This window comes from Echinops telfairi, unplaced genomic scaffold (genome assembly GCF_000313985.2).
Source record: "Echinops telfairi isolate 266 unplaced genomic scaffold, ASM31398v2 ScPeMD7_1713;HRSCAF=2227, whole genome shotgun sequence".
In the NCBI taxonomy this organism is placed as follows: Eukaryota; Metazoa; Chordata; class Mammalia; order Afrosoricida; family Tenrecidae; genus Echinops; species Echinops telfairi.
The window spans coordinates 7,637,426-7,657,127 of NW_022105611.1; the positions used below are offsets into that span (position 1 = coordinate 7,637,426).

Sequence of the window (19,702 nt, forward strand, 5' to 3'; positions counted from 1 at the left end):
TGAAATTTTGTTTCCTGCTCAGGGAAAATGCCACAGAAACTGTTGTGATGGTGATCACCGCTTCCAAGGACAGTGCCATGGGGGAAAAACTCAAGTGGATGAGTGGTTTCTCATTTCAAAAAAGGTGAAATGTCGATTGATGACAAACCAAGTTCTGGATATCCATCAACTTCCCAAATAGATGAAAATGTCAACTCATAGTGCATTTGGAGTTCATTCCACTAGTTCAGACTGTTAATACAGCTTTCTTTTTTTAAAATTTCAAATCGAAATAATTATGTTGTTTATTCAGCAATAAAGCATTATTTGGAACTAGAGCCTAGTGAAATATCTTATTTTTTTACATGACAGGATAGTTTGTTATAATGACTTATATGATTTTTTTAACTCCAGCTTTCTATTTAGAGGTTCTGAAAAGATTGCATAAAAGTATGCAACAAAAAGGCCTGATTTGTGGCAGATGGGGGACTGGTTTTGCCACCATGACAGTGCATCTGCTCATGAAGCTGTCTCAGTGTGCCAGTTGTTGGCAAAAAAGCAGCATGCCTCCTTGATCCATGTACCTGACTCACCTGAACGCTCTCTGTCCAAGTTTTTTTTTTCCATGAATGAAGACATGAAAGGACAGAGGTTTGACAACACAGAAGAGATGAAGAAAAAAACAAGGGAGGTGCTGTCAGCCATCCAAATAGATGAATTTGAAAAATGTTTCCAAGAATGGAATCGCAGATTTGACAAATGTATTAAGTGTAATGGAGAGTACTTTGAAGGTGATAAGGTTGTTTTGTAATAAAAAAAATTTAAATACATATCTTTGAAAAAAATACCATTTTTTTTTAATGGGTACCCCTCATTCATAGTTATATGCATAGAATATTTCTGACAGGCCGAACAAGAAACCTGCTGCTAGTCGTAGTTTCTCGGAGGGAGAGGATCTGAGTGGTGGGAGAGTGTCACCTTCATTCTCAGTCTTTATTTGGGGAGGGGAGTATTTTCAGAAATTGAAGCCCCAAATTCATTTTAAGGTGCAGAGCCTCTGAGCTGCTAAACTAACCTAAAAAATGGGTCTATGAGCAAAGTTTCCCAACAAAGCCCAAGCTACGCACTCCAGCGTTTGGGGGGCCAGATTTCCCCATCTGCGATAGTTTATTGTGCCAGCCTGGCTGTTAAACACAAGTGGGATTAACTGTTCAACACACCACCTATCATGCTAGAGGCCCTCCAGGTTTCTGGGTCACTGCTTCATCGTACCTGTTGCAATCCTGCTCTGTACGTACCCCTCTCCTCCTGTCACCTCAAACTTTCCTCCAGCTATTTTCAGAATGCAGTTTAGCATTAATTTGTGCATTTTCCTATAGCGATTCAGCTTTTCCGGGCTAGCTGAGTTGTCTTGCTTTGCCTCGGGTAAATACCCTTTCAAATTTAATTCAGTCCCAGGATCCTGCCATTTGTCACAATAAGATTAGACCATAGTGATCTGCAGGGTTTTCACTGTAGATATTGGGAAATCATTTCTAGACCTTTCCTATATTTAGCCTGTAAACCCCCACTAAAACCTGTCCAGCATCATATCAACACGCAAGCCTCAATTAACAGACACATAGTGGAGGTATATTGAGGTAAATTGACCAGGAATTGAACCTGGGGCTCACACATGGAAGGCTAGAATTCTACCACCAAATGAGCCCACTCCCCAAATCGTCCTACTTGGTGGTGGTCTGGGAGGGTGAGTCACAGGGTTTCCCACCCCCTGACTTCCCTTCCCATAGCGGGCCCTGGGATCTTTCCTTCCCCTTGAGACTCAGTGTTTGTGTGACAGGAGAGAGTAAGGAATGGATCGGGGAGTACTCATAGTTTTCTTCCACTAAATGTCTGTCTTCTGAACATGGTGCATTGAACTTAAACTAGTTTTGTTGCAACAAACCTGACATTTTCTTTGCATTTTCTTTAACTGTTTTGATGTCATTTTCCAAGGACTTAATGAGTTTTGCATGCTGTTCATTCCCTACATTCTTATACTCTTCCCAATATTCCTTTTCACCGAGTTTCTCAAGAAATAGCTTCTCAGCATTACTAATTTTCATGCGCATATCTGTTGAAAGATAAGCAAGACACCTTGTCATTTCTATCTTCTCTTCAGTAATTATAAAGAGCAACCTGATTTTTGTTAAGTCAAAGTCTGATGTTAAAATGCTGTTAGCTCATGATTACTATTTTATATCTTCAACTTAGTGAAATATAAACTATTTCAAATTATTGTTTAGCCTCATTCAAAGCACAGGGGTGTAGTTTTAAAATATGTGTAGTTTAGAATATGATCAAGAAATATAATGAACCTCTGTGTTTAGAAACCCACAAGTTTAAACTATTCTCTGAGAGTCTGACAATAGCACCCGGTGTTATGTATCACAGAGGGCCGCCAAGAGTTGGAATTTTCTTGAGGACCCCCAACAGCAACAAGTAACAGCCTATCACATATATTCTTCATCAGTAAATTGTTATATTACTAGTCATTATGCCAGTGGGGAAAAATTGATTTCAACTTACTTGTATGTTCTTCTCAGATCCATGACAACTGTTGTTTGATTACATTATCTAAAATGTAGTTGTTGGATTGTATAAAATAATAGAATAACATGTCTTCCTCATAAACAACACCCCACCCACCCCCAATTTCTATTAATAAGACTTCAGAGTGAGAGATAAGTTCCTAGGTAAATATGCACAAACAGTGACTCATCGCAGCCATAAACACTTTCAGTTTGCCCTGGAGCATTTGATACATGTAGTATTCCCCGCAGTCTTTAGGCCTGAGTGTGGTGGTGCTGGATGTTGGAGAGGAGGAAGCATCACGAAGAGCTGAGTATAATTAACTTAATGGTGGTTTGGCTCGCCACCATCCACTCATTTGATAGCTTCTTGAGGTCAAAACTGTGTCCTATTCATCCCTGTAAACCCAGCACTTAGCACAGAGCCTGGCAACTAGCTTCAAACCAAAACCAAATTCACTGCCACAGACTCAATTCCAACTCACAGCTACCCTAAAGGACAGGTTGAATTGCCTCCATAGGTTTCTGAGACTATAACTTTTTGTGGGAGTAGAAAGCCTCATTTTTCTCCTGTGGAGGGGATGGTGGTTTTGAACTGCTGACCTTGAGGTTAGCAGCCCAACACATAACCCACTGTGCCACTAGTTGGTCCTTAGTAAATGTTTGTTGAATGATTGAAACATTCCAATTGGGTTTCAAAGGGTTTGTCTTCAATCCAGAGGTCCAGACGGACTCTGGACTCACCACCACCCACTGCAGGAGAAAGATGATACTTTCTACTCCTGTGAAAAGTTGCAGTCTCAGAAACTCACAGGGGCAGTTTTACCCTGTCCTGTAGGATCCCTATGAGTCAGCTTCGACTCAAAGTCATGGAGTTTGGGGTTTTGTTTTTGCCTCTCTTACAGATAATGGGAGAAAATGGTGCCATGGCTACACTCACTTTGTCATTCTCAAGTCTAACTCGAGACTGAGTCACAGCTTCTTTTGCAAAAGAACAATCCCCACTATGAGGAAAGCTCAGAGTGGCATTTCCCTCTGGTAGCAAGAGTCAGATGGCTTTCTCCTATCTTTATTTTTGATCACTGCATCATTCTTCCTCCTCAATTGGTTTCACCATCCCTGCCCACTTCATTACTTCCCTCTCCACATGTGTTTGTGGTCTTGGTGGTAATGATGGAAGGTCAAATATGTTCACAGCATTTGGAACATATTGGGAGAAAAAAATAATACTATCTTCAACAAATAACTCCATACAGCTTTATGATAATTTTCTAAAATCACCTTTCAAATTTTGCTCCTGATCTCTTTCAAACTTCCATTTTTCTTTCATTGCTTCTTCAACATCCTCTCTTGTTACAATCAGCATTCCCTTTGACTTATCTTCACTCAGTTCCTGCAGTAGGTTCCTTATGTGCCAGATCTGCTCATCCTTCAAGCGTTTATTCTGATATGGAAATCGAGAGTTAAGTTACATAGCTACATTTGTAGAGTTATTTACATTGTTTTCCCTGAAAGTAGATTACACACTGAGGCTTTTAAAGTGAAACAAAAATATTTAATGAAATTAACTATATTAATAATATCTCTAAGAGTTTTTATGGAGTATGGAAGACTCAGAATAAAATTAAATCCATCAATACCCTAACCATTAAATATTAATGCTATCTATTTCTATCACTCATTGCCCATTTGTTGCTGTTTTAGTTAGGTGTCATCGAATTGCTTTCAACTCATAGCTACCTACATACAACAGAAAAAAACACTGCCCAGTCCTGTACCATGTATTAAGAATTTATAAAGGGTTTATAAAGGATGTACTTGAATTATGGAGCTGGTGAAGAATATTGAAAGCACCATGGATTAAAAAGAACTAATTAATCTGCCTTAGAATAAGTACATCCAGAATAATCCTTAGAAGCAAAAATGGTGAGACTTTGTCAGTTATCCTGACATGTTATCAGGAAAGACTAGTCCCTGGAAAGGGACATCATGCTTGGTAAAGTGGAAGGGTAGGGGAAAAGAGGAAGGTTCTCAACAAGATGGATTGACACAGTGGCTGCAACAATGGGCTCAAACATAACAATTGTGAGGATGGAGCAGGATCAGGCAGTCTTTTTTAAAAAAATCATTTTATCGGAGGCTCATACAATTATCACAATCCATCCATCCATCCATTGTGTCAAGCACATTTGTACATTTGTTGCCATCATTGTTCTCAAAACATTTGCTTTCTACTTGAGCCTCTGCTATCACCTCATTTTACCCTCCCTCCCTGCTCCACCTCCCTCATGAACCCTTGATAATTTCTAAATTATTACTATTTTGTCATGTCTTACACTGTCCGATGTTTCCCTTCACCCACTTTTCTGTTATCCGTCCCCCAGGGAGGGGGTTATATGTAGATCCTTGTGATCTGTTCCCCCTTTCTACTCCACCTTCCCCTTTCCCTCCAGGTATTGCTACTCTCATTATTGGTTCCGAGGGGTTTATCAGTCCTGGATTCGCTGTGTTTCCAGCTCTTATTTGTACCAGTGTACATCCTCTGGTCTAGCCAGATTTGTAAGGTAGAATTGGGATCATGATAGTGGGGGTGGGGGAAGCACTTAGGAACTAGAGGAAAGTTGTATGTTTCATCATTGCTACACTTCACCCTGACTTGCTCGTCTCCTCCCCAAGACCCTTCTGTAAGGGGTTGTCCAGTAGCTTACAAGTGGACTTTGGGTCTCCACTCCGCACTCCCCCTCATTCACAATGATATGATTTTTTGTTCTGATGATGGTTGATATCTGATCCCTTTGACACCTCGTGATCGCACAGGCTGGTGTGCGATCTTCTTCCATGTGGGCTTTGTTGCTTCTCCGCTAGATGGCCACTTGTTTATATTTAAGTCTTTGAGATGCCAGATGCTTATCTTTTGATAGCCAGGCACCATCAGCTTTCTTCATCACATTTGCTTATGCACCCGCCTTGTCTTCAGCGATCGTGTTGGGAAGGTGAGCATCATGGAAAGGATCAGGCAGTCTTTCCTTCTGTTGTACGTAGGGTCGCTATGAGTCAGAATCAACGAAATGAGACCTAACAATGAGTCCTAACAGGTACAGAGCCCTGGTGATGCTAATGGGTAAGTGCTGAAATACTAAATGCAAGGTTGGTGGTTCAAACCCACCAGGTGTTCTGTAAAAGAAAGATGAGGCTATCTGCTTCCTTAAAGATTTGTTGTTTCCATTGTTAGGTGCCATTGAGTTGGGTCCAGCACATAGCAACGCTATACACAGCAGAACATAACACTGACCTTAGCCATCCTCACAAACGTTCCTATGCCCGAGCCACTGTGGCACCCACGGTGTCAATGCATCTTGCTGAGGGCTTTCCCTCAACTTCACTGCCCTTGCACTTCACCAAACATGATGTCATTATCCAGGAACTGGACTCTGCTGACAGTATGTTCAAAGAATGTAAGTCAAAGCCTTGCCATCCTTGTCTCTCAGGAGCACTCCAGCCATGCTTCTTCCAAGACAGATGTTTCTCCTTTCAGCAGTCCATGGGACTTTCAGTATTCTTCTCTGTACCACATTTAAAATGCATCAATTCTCCTTCAGTCTTCCATAGTCAGTGTGCAGCTTTCACATGCATATGAGGCCATGGAAAATATCACGACTTGGGCTAGGTGAACCTAGTTCTCAAACTAACATCCTTGCTTCTCGCACTCTGTAGAAATCTTGTATAGCAGATTCACCTAATGCAATGGCTTGTTTGACCACTTGATCGCTGCTTCCAGGAGCACTGATATAGATCCAAACAGTTTAGAGAACTCTACAAGACAGGTCTATCACCCTGTCACACAGGGCCACTATGAGTTGATAGCACACAAGAAATTTTTCCTAGCTGTTAGCATACTGGAAAATCCCACTTGCAAGATTTGTTTTTTTGTGGGAAATATGTAGATAACAGAATATTTGCTTGGTCTACAATCTTCATCTGTATAGGTCAGTAATATTAATTATGTTCCTCATATGTCCAAACTTCATCATTATTAATATCACTCACCATTATTACTATAATAAAATGCATAAGTATGCAATCATAAGACAAATAAATACATTAGAAATATATAATAAAAATAAATATAGTAAAGGAAATACATAATTATGAGATAACTTAAGTATCTCAATAGATGAAAAAACATCTGGCGGTATTTTATTTATATGATAAAAAACATGCAATAGACTAGGACTAGGAGAGAAATTCTTCAATCTGATAAAATCCAAAACCAAGCTCACTGCTGTCAAGTTGACTTCTGTTCATAGTGACCTTATAGGATAGGGTACAACTTCCTCTGTGCCTATCTGAGCCTGTCATCTTTATGAAAATAGAATGCCACATCTTTTTCTGGCTGAGCAGCTAATGGGTTTGAACCATTGATTTTTCAAATGCTTAATCACGGTGCCACCAGGGCTCCAAAACAGCACTGCATGTCCTACATGTATTATATAATATATAAATGTTACAAAATCACATTTGGTGTTATATATAAATTTAACAAGACCTGTATTAAACTTTCTAAATACTGTCTGAATTTCATCTAGAAAGCAAAGTATCTAACAGACATTTTATAAAATCCAAAGTCCTGTCTGAAAAATTATATTGAGTAAAACACTGAAGTAAAATTTAGTTGAAGATAACTTCCCATGTGCTTAAAAAAAGGCTATACTACAGAGTGAAGTCAGTAACTATTATTTGAGGCAAGAACACTCATCACAGTTAAAAAAAATTGGGAAAATTTATATCCAGTAAATAAACTATCAAAGCAGATTGATGTTTGTGTTATAAGGCTATGTTATAGGCTTTATTCTTGTTCTTTGTTAAGACACATAGAACAAGACGTTGCCAGAACAGTAGAGAGCAGTCCCATCTACAGTTCACCCTGCTTTCCCCAATGACAACGTTTTATATAACCTAGTAGTACATAGTCCTGTCTAGGACACTAACAGTGGTACACTGTTATTTACCAAACTAGATACTTTATTCATAATTGACCATTAAGAAACAACCGTGTTTTCAGTGAAAGTTTACATAGCAATTTAGACTCCCATTCAACAATTTCTACACAAATGATTCAGAGACATTAGTTACAGTCTTCACACTGCATGAAAATTTGTATTTCTGTTCTAGTTGTTTCATTTCCGTTAGATCATTTTTCTTGCCCCTTCTCGTTTTCATCTTTATTTTAAAGATGTTTCATATGGATACTTTTTGAAAAAGGAGCACAGTACTTACAGGTGATTTAAAAATTTTTTGGAGACACTTTGTTATTTAGCTAAAACTAGGTAACCTAGGGGCTCATTTCAGGTCAAGGCTTAAAGCGTATCTCAGGACAGTAGTCTCAAGAAGTCCTCCAATTTCAACAGATCCAGTAAGTCTGGTGCTTTTTTTCCCAGGAAGTTGCGCTTCTGTTCCACATTTTTCTCCCATTCTGTCAGGAACTCATATTGTGTTCCTAATTAGGACAGTCCACAGTAGAATCTGGGCACCATCTAATCCTTCAGTTCTCGGTGTAGATGAGATTGTGGTTCGTTTAGATTTGAAGTTCTGTGGACTATTATTTCCTTTTATGGGTCTTCGGTTTCCTTATTTCTTGGCTCAGGATGAGGACAGCTCAGTAACTGTGTCTTAGCTGGTTGCTCATACCAGTTAAGGCCAAAGGTGGATTTAGAAGATAATATGCCAATTGACTGAGATGTCCCACAAGACTATTGTCCTAATCTTCCAAGTCACAAGGAAGTCAATCCTATGGGCTATTTGGTTGTATTTAAGAGGTATATGTAACTGTGAAGGGGTTTGATTTGCAGATACCCTGAATTTCAGATGTTCACGAGCTCTCGTGGTACAAAGGTTAAGTGCTCAGCCTGTAAGCAAAAGTTTAGAGGTTCAACACCCCCCTGTTCACTCTGTGGAAGAAAGACCCGATGACCTGTGCCTGCAAAGATCAGTCTAGAACACTCTTGGGCGGTCCTGCTCAGTCATGTGGAGCTGCCACAAGAGAAAATCCAACTGGATGGTTTCTAACAACAACATGATGTTTTCTGATGGGAAGCCCCAGTAGGCAGTTGGGAATACAATATTGAAGAGAGGCTAGCATTGGAAAAAGATCCTCGACAGTCTTTGGCAAATGGTTGGTTGAAGCTCTTGGAGTGGGAGAGGGCGCCCAGGAGTGTAGAGAAAGAGTGTAGAGAAAGAAAAAGTGTAGAGAAAGCAGGAGTGTAGAGAAAGAAAAAGGCAGCGGAGGTACCAATAGCGCTGTTTTGGAGAGAAGAAGTTCAAAGGAGAAGAGAGGTGTGCTTTGTAAGCCCGGGAGAAAGTTCAAAAACAGAGAGGGTAATTATGTCACTTGCCACAGAGAAATTAATTAGGATGAAGATGAGAGCTTTGGCAAAAGCTATAGTACAATGGATTAGGCATTAGACTATTATTTTCTCTAAAATAGTGAAGCAAGTATTTTTGTCTTTGATTTTCAGTTCCTACAATAATCTACATTAAAAACTAAAGAAAAAACTTACAGAAAGAAAGAAGAGAAATGTTTATTGAATGAATGAGTGAAAAGAGTGAGTTATAATACCCTGTTAGGAGGTAAGATCACAGGACACACGATGTGATTTTCATTCTTTAGACTGGTGGAAACTTGGGAACCTGAGGAAGTTTATGGCAAGAAAGCATCAGCCAAACAAAACACAGTAGCTATCTGATTGGTTCTGATTCAAGACAATCTCCTGTTTTTCTGAATAAAACTGTACTCCATAGAGTTTTTAATGGCCATACTTTTTTTTTGTTTTTCAGAAGTAAATCACCAGGTCTTTCTCCCTATGAGCCGCTTGGGTGAATATGAACCAATTCCCCGGCCCACAGTTAAAGGCGTTAACCACTTGCACCATCCAGAAAATCCTGAGCAGTGCAGGTGGAAGAATACATACAAAGCAAATTCAGGGCAAGAGTTTGGAATAACATCTGGGGCATTTGTGGGGGGGAAAAACTTACTTTGGAAAACAAGGTTCCCTCTTCTTTATCAATAGTAGGAAGGAAGTTATGAGTTCAGATAAAGATAAATTATAAAATAAAGAGGAAGTTAAATAACAGTGTTTAAATTTGCTATTTTCTCACTTGATTGGGATTTTAAATCATCTTCTGAGAGTGTGCTTGACAGAAATTGCATTATTGAGGTAGAAGTATTATTGCAATATTGCATTATTGAGGTAGAGCCTTAAGTCAGGTTCATTACAACCAGCAAGGTGATCAGAAAGGAGAGCTGGCCAGGGACAAGCAAAAGAATTGCTTAGCAGTGCTGAAAGTCAACTCTGTTGGAAGCAAAGATCTTTTAATGCCACTGTGTGTGTATAAGAAACCCTGGTGGCACTGCTGGATAAGCATTGGACTGATAACCAAATTGGGCTTTGGGTTGGTACATGTTGTGTGTGTGTGTGTGTGTGTGTGTGTTCATTATGCTTGGAACCCAGGCACAGAAGCAACTTTTCAGAGTTGCATATTGGCAAAAATAGTTGTGGCAGAACAATGAGGTGTAGGTATTTTACGAATTTTTACACTCACTCATTGTGTGTGTGTGTGTGTGTTACTATGAATAAAAACCTCTAATGTCACAATGGCTAATCAGTTGGTTGCTAATCAAAAGGTTGGTAGTTTGAACTCACCAGCAGACCACAAAAGAAAAGATCTGGAGATTTGTTCTCACAAAGGTTTCTATCCATGGAAACCTTATAAGGTAATTCAGCTGTGTCCCTAGTGTGCCTAAGAGTTGGAATTGACTCAAGGGTAAACAACAATAGTAACAAAAACAGTATTAGGACATTTATCACATATGAGAATGGCCATCATATAAATGTTAGCTGAAGCAAGTCATAAGATCAACCCAAAGAGAGTCTAGAGTAAGAGAAAGGGGGCTGGGATCAGAACTCTCTATATACTTATAAATAAGGAGTGACCAGGAACATTTCCAAGAATGAAAAGCAAGACAATATGGTCAGAGTAGGAAGACAATTAAGAGAGAGAATGATTCTGGACCCCAAAGGAGAAAAGAGTTTCAAGACGAAGGAAATGACTACACAATTGACTGTGATGGGATGTGGAGTAAGTGAAGATTAAAGAGTTCCTGGGACCTGGCTAACTGGTCCTTAATAAATTCTACTCGTGTTCATGGTGGTGTGGTAGGAGGAGGAGAATGAAAGGGGAGGTGAGGAAGTGGACACCGTGAACCATGGAATGTGTAATGCCATGATTGTAGCCAGGAACAAAAGCAGGAGAGAAAGACAATGAATGAAGTGACAACCTACACAAAATTAAATACACACCGGGAGAGATGATGGCCCCGAAGAGAGGCATTTCTGCTGCTGACATAGCTGAAGAGAAAAAAATACACCTTGCTAATGACTCATGTTTAATTTTGCAGTTTAAATAACTGTGACCTAAAAATTTCTTCCTTTCCCCAGAGTTAATGTGAATCAATTCAATAAATATTTGTTGAACATCTGTGTATGGTAGGCTTTTTGGTGGAAACAAAGATAAGAAAGATTTAATTGATGCTATCTGAAGAGCTTTCATTTAGTAATGGAGATATATTTTGTACCACATTCCAGCTTTGAGAGGGAAAATGAAAAAGAGCTAGCTTTCCAAGGAGAGAAAACAATGTGTGTAAGGTACAGTGATAAGAAAGAAACTGGATTTTCCAAGGTTTGAAAGCAGGAGTGGTAAGCAAAGTTGAGAGACAAGATTGGAGAGGTGAGCTGAGAATAGAATTTGCAGTACATTGAAGGCCTTACAAACATTATGTATTTGATTTTCTAGGCAATGGGAAATCACCAAAGTCTTTCTAGCATTCAGAGCATAATTCTGGTTTTACTACGGAAAACTGAATGGATAGGAGAAACCAAACCAAATTCATTGCTATCAAATGGGTCAACAGAGTGGAAGTGTAGGACAGGGTAGACCTGCCCTGGTGAGTTCAAGACTGTAGCTCTTTACCAAAGTGAAAAGTGCTGTCTTTCTCCGGTAGAGAGACTGGTGGTTTAGAACCGCCAACGTTGCAGTTAGCCGCTGAACACGTAACCACTATACCACCAGGGCTACATGATCCAGATGATCATGGATTAAATGGAGGTGATAACAGTAGAAATGGAAAGAAATATATAATGTGTGTATCAGTGGTTCTCAACCTTCCTAATGCCATGACCCTTTAAGACAGTTTCTCATGTTGTGGTGAGCCCCCAACCATAAATTCTTTTTGTTGCTACTTCATCACTGTAATTTTGCTACTGATATGAATCGGGCAACCCCTGTGAAAGGGTTGTTTGATTGCCAAAGGGGTTGCGACCCACAGGTGGAGAACCGCTGGTTTAGATACATGCAGTTGAAACTAGACTCTACTTTTCCATTAGCCTCATTGTTGGGTCCATTAATTGTCCCCATAGTAGACTTAGGTTGGTCCCATTTTAAAATTAGTCCTCGTGGGAAAAAAGAACTTTAACTCTTTCTAGCTCCAAATGATGGTCTAACGGAGAAAGAGATCTCCCTATCTAGATCTGCTGTACTTGCCACAATTATGTCCTGACTCAGGGGTCTCATTGGTCCCTTAATAATAACTCACTTTCCCTGCATGGTCTAGCCTCTCATCATGTAGGACCTGCATCCAGCACCTAGGCCAAATTCCCTTCCCACTCTAATCCATAGACCTGGGCTTCTGTTCCAGTCCCTATCCAAGTGGTTGATCACACTCTTATCACTATCTTGTCCAATAAGTATTTGATACATGAGAGACAGGGATCCTTGTTTTACAAGAAAAAATTAAGGCATGTAGCAGTTTTGTCCAAGTGCAAGTGACATCTTCAGTAAGTTATAGAGCCGGAATGCAAACGCACGTCTCTGATCTTGATTCCATTAAAGTTTGTACGTAGAGTCTTTTAGGAGAAAAGCCAAATATTTCCCTTTATATTTCCTTATGTGTGAGATGCCTTAAGACATAAATGTGTTAATTATAATTTTACTGCTTCCAAAGCATATTCTTGTTAGTACTTAGTCCTGAGAGTCACTTTTCACATTCATTTTAATCTAGTTTTCCCAAAACATCATATCATTTTAAATACTCAAATGGTTGTTATAACGGGGATTGTATTTCCAAACAGTATTCTTGCATCACTTCCACAGAGACTTAAATGAATTATCAATTCCACATTGAAGAAGATCATTTCCTAGAATACAGTTTGTCAAAATTCACTATTTTTAAAACCATGTGTGCAATGTTTATTGGCCAGATGTAGGCAATAAATTCTATACTCACTCTATCATGATACTTCTGGTTCTTTTCCCTAAGTTTCCTTAATTGAACCATGAATCGTTCTACAGAGCTTTCCTTTATTTGACAGCTGAGAATAAACAAACAAACAAATGAATTACAACCACAACAAAACATGTAACAAGTATTTATCTTAGGAAAAATGAATGAAACAAAACTTAGACCTAAGCAACAATATTTGAATTAAAATGAATCATTAAGTATATTATAAAAATCCATTTAGCCATAAGAATCTTTCCTAAGTGGGTTTGTGTTTTGGAATATATTTTATTTAATAAAATACTTACTGGGAGATAATTTCACATTTTGTTTTTTAAAAATACCAATCCTCACTTCCTTTTCATAGTCTTAATTTTTAATTATCTATAAAAAATCCAACTTAAAACCATAAAACATAGTTCCTCAAATTGTAAAAGCAACTAATAAAAATGGCAAATAAAATAATTACTTTGTAAGAATAAGTACATTTTGAAATATTAAGGTAAATTAAGCAAGCTTATTGCATCAAGTTCCTTTGTTCATTCTCTTATACAAATAATCAAAGCCTCCTTCTCAGTACAACTATGCTTCTTTAATAGCCGACATTCTTTAAGCAGCTCGTAGACGGGAAAGAAAGGCGCCCTCGTGGCGGAGTGGTTCCACATTGGGCGACAAGCCACAAGGTCAGCAGTCTGAAAGTCAAAAATGAGCCTTTCTACTCCCACAGAGTTTCAGTCTCAGAAACCCACAGAGGCAGTTCTACACTGTCCTGTAGGGTCACTCTAAATTGGAATTGACTCAGTGGTAGTTGACTTTGAAGTTTTTGAGGCATAAAAGAAAAAAAGTACAAAACCATTTTGGTATAGAGTCTATATACCAAACAATATAGTCTATATAATGGAATAGAGACCATCTGATAGCTTTAGAAGGCTTAATCAGGTCTTTTTTTCACTATGAACTAGTAAATCTTATAACTGTAAGAACAAAGTAAGCAAAGGAAATAACATCACCCTACATCCCTTGTCTAGGAACCCTGGTGGAGTTACAGTTTAGTGCAGGGCTGCTCACTAGAAGCTGCCTGTTGGCTCTCCAGTGCTCCACAACGCTTGATAATTAATTTGTTCCCCTGAAGTAAGTGTACCGTTGGAAAACACTTTTTGACAGTTCTGCTCTGTCACATGGGGTCACCATGAGTTGAAATTAAACTCAACGGACCCTAATAGCAACATCTCTCTCCTCAATTAAAAACAAACATCTATACGGCACCTCAGTGATTGAACCGTAGCTAAAGAATGAGAAACTTCCCAATCTTGTCCTTACTGCTTCTTGTCCATGTGACCTTGGGCAAGTCAATTCTCTGGGCCTCATTCTCCAAGTTGTTAAATTGAAATAACAAAAAATAATTGTAAGGATTAAAGTAAAAATAATATGTGAATGTGTTTGGCATAAAGCAAATGCTTTGCAACATTCAGTTTCATTAGAATCTTTTATCTTCAGCCTTGTCCCTAAAATTATCATTAATTTTTATCTATACTTATACAGAGGATAATAAGTTACCTTCCTTCCAAATGATAAGAAAATGTAACATAAAAACAAAACAAGTAAATCTCTTTTTTTTCCTTATCAGGTTTATTGGCACTTTATCCACACATCATACAATTCAATAGTTCAATCATATGAAGATGAGTTCTATAATCATAACCACAATCAGTTTTGAATATTTTCTTCTCCCTTGTGCTCATTAGTAATGTAATTATTTTTTTTATTGTGGCATACATATATACAACAAAACATTTTCCAATTCAACAATTCCTATATGTATAATTTAGAGTACTTACATATAGTTAATTGTACTCTTCTTGTTGTACAACAATCATTGATATCCTTTCCAAATTATTCTAGCACAATTAACAGACACTCAGTGCCCCCTGAGTAAAATTGCTTCCTCCTTCACCCATGGTAACCATTGATCAAGTTTGATTTTTTTTTTGAGTCATTTTCTTAATGTAAAATTCACATATCATACACTTCCATAATTAAACCGCCTTTAAAAAGAGTTGTATATACATCCTCACAATCAGTTCTAGTGCTCTCTCTCCCCTCCCGCATTCATTGTTTGCTCCCCGACTCCCCTCACCCTGCCTACCCCTGGTCCCTGAAAAACCATTGCAGTAATCATGGTCTCTATGTATCCACTCCTTGTGTGCTTCATAATCTAGGAAACCTAACAGAATCAATAAAAACAAAAACAAAACATAATGAAATAATAATAATAAAAAGATTTAAAAAAATAAAATATAAGAAAGAAAAGTTCCCAAGTAATATTTAAAAATCCAGAAAAGAAATTTCTGGCATGGAACAAGTAAGAAATAGCTCATCTCTAGAGCAAATTCAGGTTGGGTTAAGAGAGAAGTCAACCAACCAAGTATCGTATTCTACCTTGGTTCCATCTACCACAGTCAAGTTTAACAAGTAAATGACAAACAGCTCTGCTGGTGTACAGGTACACATTTTTAATTGCACTTCACTGTATTGTGCTTCCCAGATGTTGCGTGTGTTTTCCAGGACTGAAGGTTTGTGGCAACTCTGCTTCAAGCTAACAGCATGTGCTCACTTGCTGTCTGTGTCACATTTTGGTAATTCTCACAACATTTCACTTCATAAATTACCCCCTAAAAAAACAAACCACAAAAACCCGCTGCCATCAAGTTGCTTGTGATTCATAGAGACTCGATAGAACAAAGGTAAATCTGTAAGGGAGAAGGTGACTTCATCTTCCTCCCACAGAGAAACAGTGAATTTGAACCTTCGTGGTTAGCAATGCAGGGCTTTTCCCCATTGAAAAATACCTTGAGTCCATTAGCTGAGTCAATTCTGACTCACAGCAATCCTATCGGGGGGATAAACCTGCTCCTTATGGTGGTCCATATGGTAAATCTTCAAGGGAACAAACAGACTGCCTCATTTTCTTCACAGTAGCAATTTGTGGGTTTTGAACTGCTTACTTTGTGGCTAGCAGCTCAATGCTTATCCCACAGTGCCACCAACACTCCTTTAAATAGACTCCAGTATAGTGTAAGCATAACTTCTGTATACACTGGGTGTGGCAGTTACATAATCTCCTGTTAACTTGAGGGAAGGAGTGGAGTCTATCCTGCCAATCAGGTCATAGCATTGAGGCCTCTCTGAGGGCATGGCCTTCTCCTGAGGGTTCTGGAAACTCCTGTCTTCCTCCCTGGAGGTGGGACACACACTCTACCCGTGAGCCATTCCTGTTGACAAAACCACAAGAAACTACATTGATGGAGCTAGAGCCACGTGGAGACCCACACCAGTGCTGAGATGTTTACACTGCCACTGGATCCACAAGACTTTCCACCCATTGGCCTGTGATCTTCCTGCATCCAGCATCATTACATGTGTTACGTGAGTCTGAAGAGGAATTTATAGACTGGTATTGGAAATATGGGCTAACATATGACTTATGGACTTGATCTGTACTGGGCTGGGCTGTTTTCTTAATATACAATTACTCTTTGACATATATGAGTGTCAGTGAATGTGTTTCTCTAGTCAACCCAGACTAATACACTGGGAAACCACAAAATACCTTTCTCTACTTACTACTATTAATAATAAAATATTATAAATGAAAACTATCTGAAAAGAGCTTATGTAAATATGTGCAAATTACTCATAATACTTGCCATTATAAATATGGTATTATTACTTCTATCTATGGATAGCACAGACAAATGAATCTCAAGTATGTGATCTCCATTAGTTGAGACTGAGTGTTAGACTGACCTCTGATTTCAGATGAAAACTTTCCTTGGTGCTGGTTGAGCATGCAACCATGATGGGGCTGGAAACCACATTCAGATATTGCATGGGGGCAGGTTGATAGTTTGCACCTGCAGTGACTCCTAGACTTCATGGTATATTCAGGTCTCACAGCTAACCCTAAGCCCTGAAATCTGCTTCAAACTCTTTAAGCCTAATACAGAGGCAGAATTCCCAGCAATCAAAGGGACTCAACTTCAGATTTCTGCACTATCATTCGCTGTGGGGAATTCAGTCTTCATCCTTCTCTATATACTTTTGCATTTCATATCTCTCCCCTATCTTCTCAATGATCTATTATCCCACATGTTACACTAGATGCGGAAGCAAGTGAATGATCAACCAAATGAGGTAATATATAATATAGTACTTTGAAAAGGATGCATCATTATTCTGAAGCCTAGTGATATTACATTGTTTGTAATATAATAGGTCACCTTTCTCTTCCTGAAGTGTTAACTATTCAGTAATGGAATAGGTCTTTTCCCGTCCATTCTTTATTGACAATTCTAGGAAGGAGAACCAGTAAACATGACTTTCATAAAAGCTATGCTTTTATCTATTATTTATCTACATATCTATAACTACCTCTCTCTATAATTATATCAATATTCATTGTAGAAAACTGGGAAACAACAAATATAAAGGAGAAAATAAATATCAGTGGTATTTAGACACAATCCCTTTATTTTTGACAGCATCAGTTCTTCACAAACAACCAAAGAGGGTCATCACTTTTTATGTATGAATAGATTTGGAGCATTTCAAGGAGAAGATGGATTTTCCTGAATGTTATTCAGAAACAATTCTCTTCAGGACCTCGTCACGGTCATCACTAGCTTCCTACTTTCAACCTTGGCTTCCTGTTCTTCAATTCCAAGTGTTATACCACGTTCCACTTGATCTGACTTATATAACTCACCAGAGCACAGCAACAGGCTTGGAAGAAGACTTATTAAAAACCTACAATAGGCAGATGACACAACTTGGTTTGCTGAAAGCTAAAAGGACCTGAAGCACTGACTGATCAAATACTATAGCCTCCAGTAAGGATTACACCTTAACACAGAACAATGAAAAGTCCTCACAACTGGACCGGTAAACAACATCATGACAAATGGAGAACAGATTGAAATTGACAAGGACCTCATTTTCGTGGCATCCATAACCAAAGCCCATGAATGCAGCAGTCATGAGAGCAACTGATGTGTTGCTTCGGGCCAATCTACTGCCAGAGACTTCTTTCAAGGGTGAAAAGGCAGAGATGTCACCTCTAAGACTAACGTGTGCCTGACCCAAGTCATGACTTTCTTTGTTTTTGAATTTTTTTGCATAAAGAAATTGTATTGGGAGTTGAGGGAGAGAGAAAGGGTGTGTGTGTGTGAGAGAGAGAAATCACCCCACCAGTCTGCATGACTGGATCACTGGTGCTTCTCATGATATTTTCAGTCACCTCATGATATTTTTAATCACCTTATGAGAACTGGCCAATGAATAAGGAAAGGTGCAGAAGAATTGATGCTTTTGAATTATGGTGTTGGTGAAGAATATTAAACATACCATGAACTACCAGAAAAATGAATACATGTATGTTGAAAGAAGTACAGCCAAAATGCTTCTTCAAAGCAAGAACGCAGACTCTCTCCCATACTTCGGACACGTTATCAGGAGGGACCAGACCCTGGAGAGGGACATCATGGTTGGCAATGGGAGGGGCAGTGAAAAAGAGAAACATTCTCGAGGAAATGTATGACAGTGGCTACAAGAGTGAGCTCACACATTACAGTAATTATGGAGCTGACCCAGGACTAAACAGTATTTCTTCCTACTGCACACAGGGTCACTATGAGTCAGAAGCAACCTATAGTACCTAAGAACCTCATGTTTTGTTTTCAATCTTGAGTTTGTTCACTTCTTTAGGCTAGGCTTCACTACCAGGCCCTGGTGGCAATGTTGGATAAGGGCTGGACTGGTAACCATATGGTCGAACGTTCACACCCAAAAGTCACATAGAGGGAAAGATGAAGTTATCTGCTCCCATCACGATTTACAGCCACAGAAACCACATACAGGGTCACTGTGAGTTGGATCAACAGTAGTAGGTTTTCCTACACTTCATCAGGGCAGGGGTCATGTGGTCCTGTTTATTGCTATTCTTCAGTGCCTAGCATTTGTCTTGTATTTGGTAAACTTTCAAGTGCTTGCTTGGTTTCCACTCCACCCACCTCCGCCTGCCCCTCAGTTTTGTATTAGTCTTTGTGTGTGTGTGTGTGTGTGAGAGAGAGAGAGAGAGAGAGAGAGAGAGAGAGAGAGAGAGAGAGAGATAACTGAATGAAGGTTTCTTGAGCAAGCCAGCTTTCCATTCAACAATTCATACACATTTTGTTTCATGTCATTAATTGCAATCCCCATTCTCCTTCTTTCCTAATCTTGCCTGCCTTCTGTATTTGATCCTCCGGCAAATGTTGCTTTTTTGATCCAGAATGTTTGACTATCCTAAGTAGCACATACCTCTCTAGTGTCACTGTTTACAGATTTGTATATCATTTGGCTGAAAATTGAGCCATGGGTGAATTGAGCTCTGGCCTGAAGGGTGGCAAAGGACCATCGATTTGAAAACTCTACCAGAATCATTGTCATTTATATAGGAGAACTTTTTGGGTTTCATGCTCTAAACTTACTGGTAGTCTAGAAGTGCTTCACTGACAGGTAGTTTGCCTTCTTTCGATGGTGCATCTTGGTTATCTTTTCTATTTGTTTTTGCTGGGCTTTCCATTGTGCAGGTTAGCTATTTAAAAATACACCTGTTTAGAAAAGAGACAAACAAAAAAAGTAGATAAACTGATCATGTCCCCTACTTCTATTTATTCTAGATAAAGTACCACTAGGATTTAATTTAAAACCGGCTTTTTCTGTCAACTGTTCTATGTCCTCCAATCTAGCATCCATCATAAGGCTGAGACATAATGAATGATTT

General features: G+C 38.9%; 1 protein-coding gene across 1 annotated transcript in view; it reads right to left on the minus strand.

The window, feature by feature from the left end:
• The window catches only part of CCDC83 (coiled-coil domain containing 83), a 67,120-nt gene extending 47,619 nt beyond the window's left edge, over positions 1-19,501 (minus strand). The window contains exons 1-4 of the mRNA XM_004708948.1: positions 19,407-19,501; positions 12,889-12,973; positions 3,831-3,993; positions 1,925-2,092 (exon numbers count right to left, since the gene is read on the minus strand). Coding sequence (XP_004709005.1) covers positions 1,925-2,092; positions 3,831-3,993; positions 12,889-12,973; positions 19,407-19,501 — 511 coding nt within the window. The remainder of the gene's footprint in view (positions 1-1,924; positions 2,093-3,830; positions 3,994-12,888; positions 12,974-19,406) is intronic.
• Between the last annotated feature and the right edge of the window lie 201 nt (positions 19,502-19,702).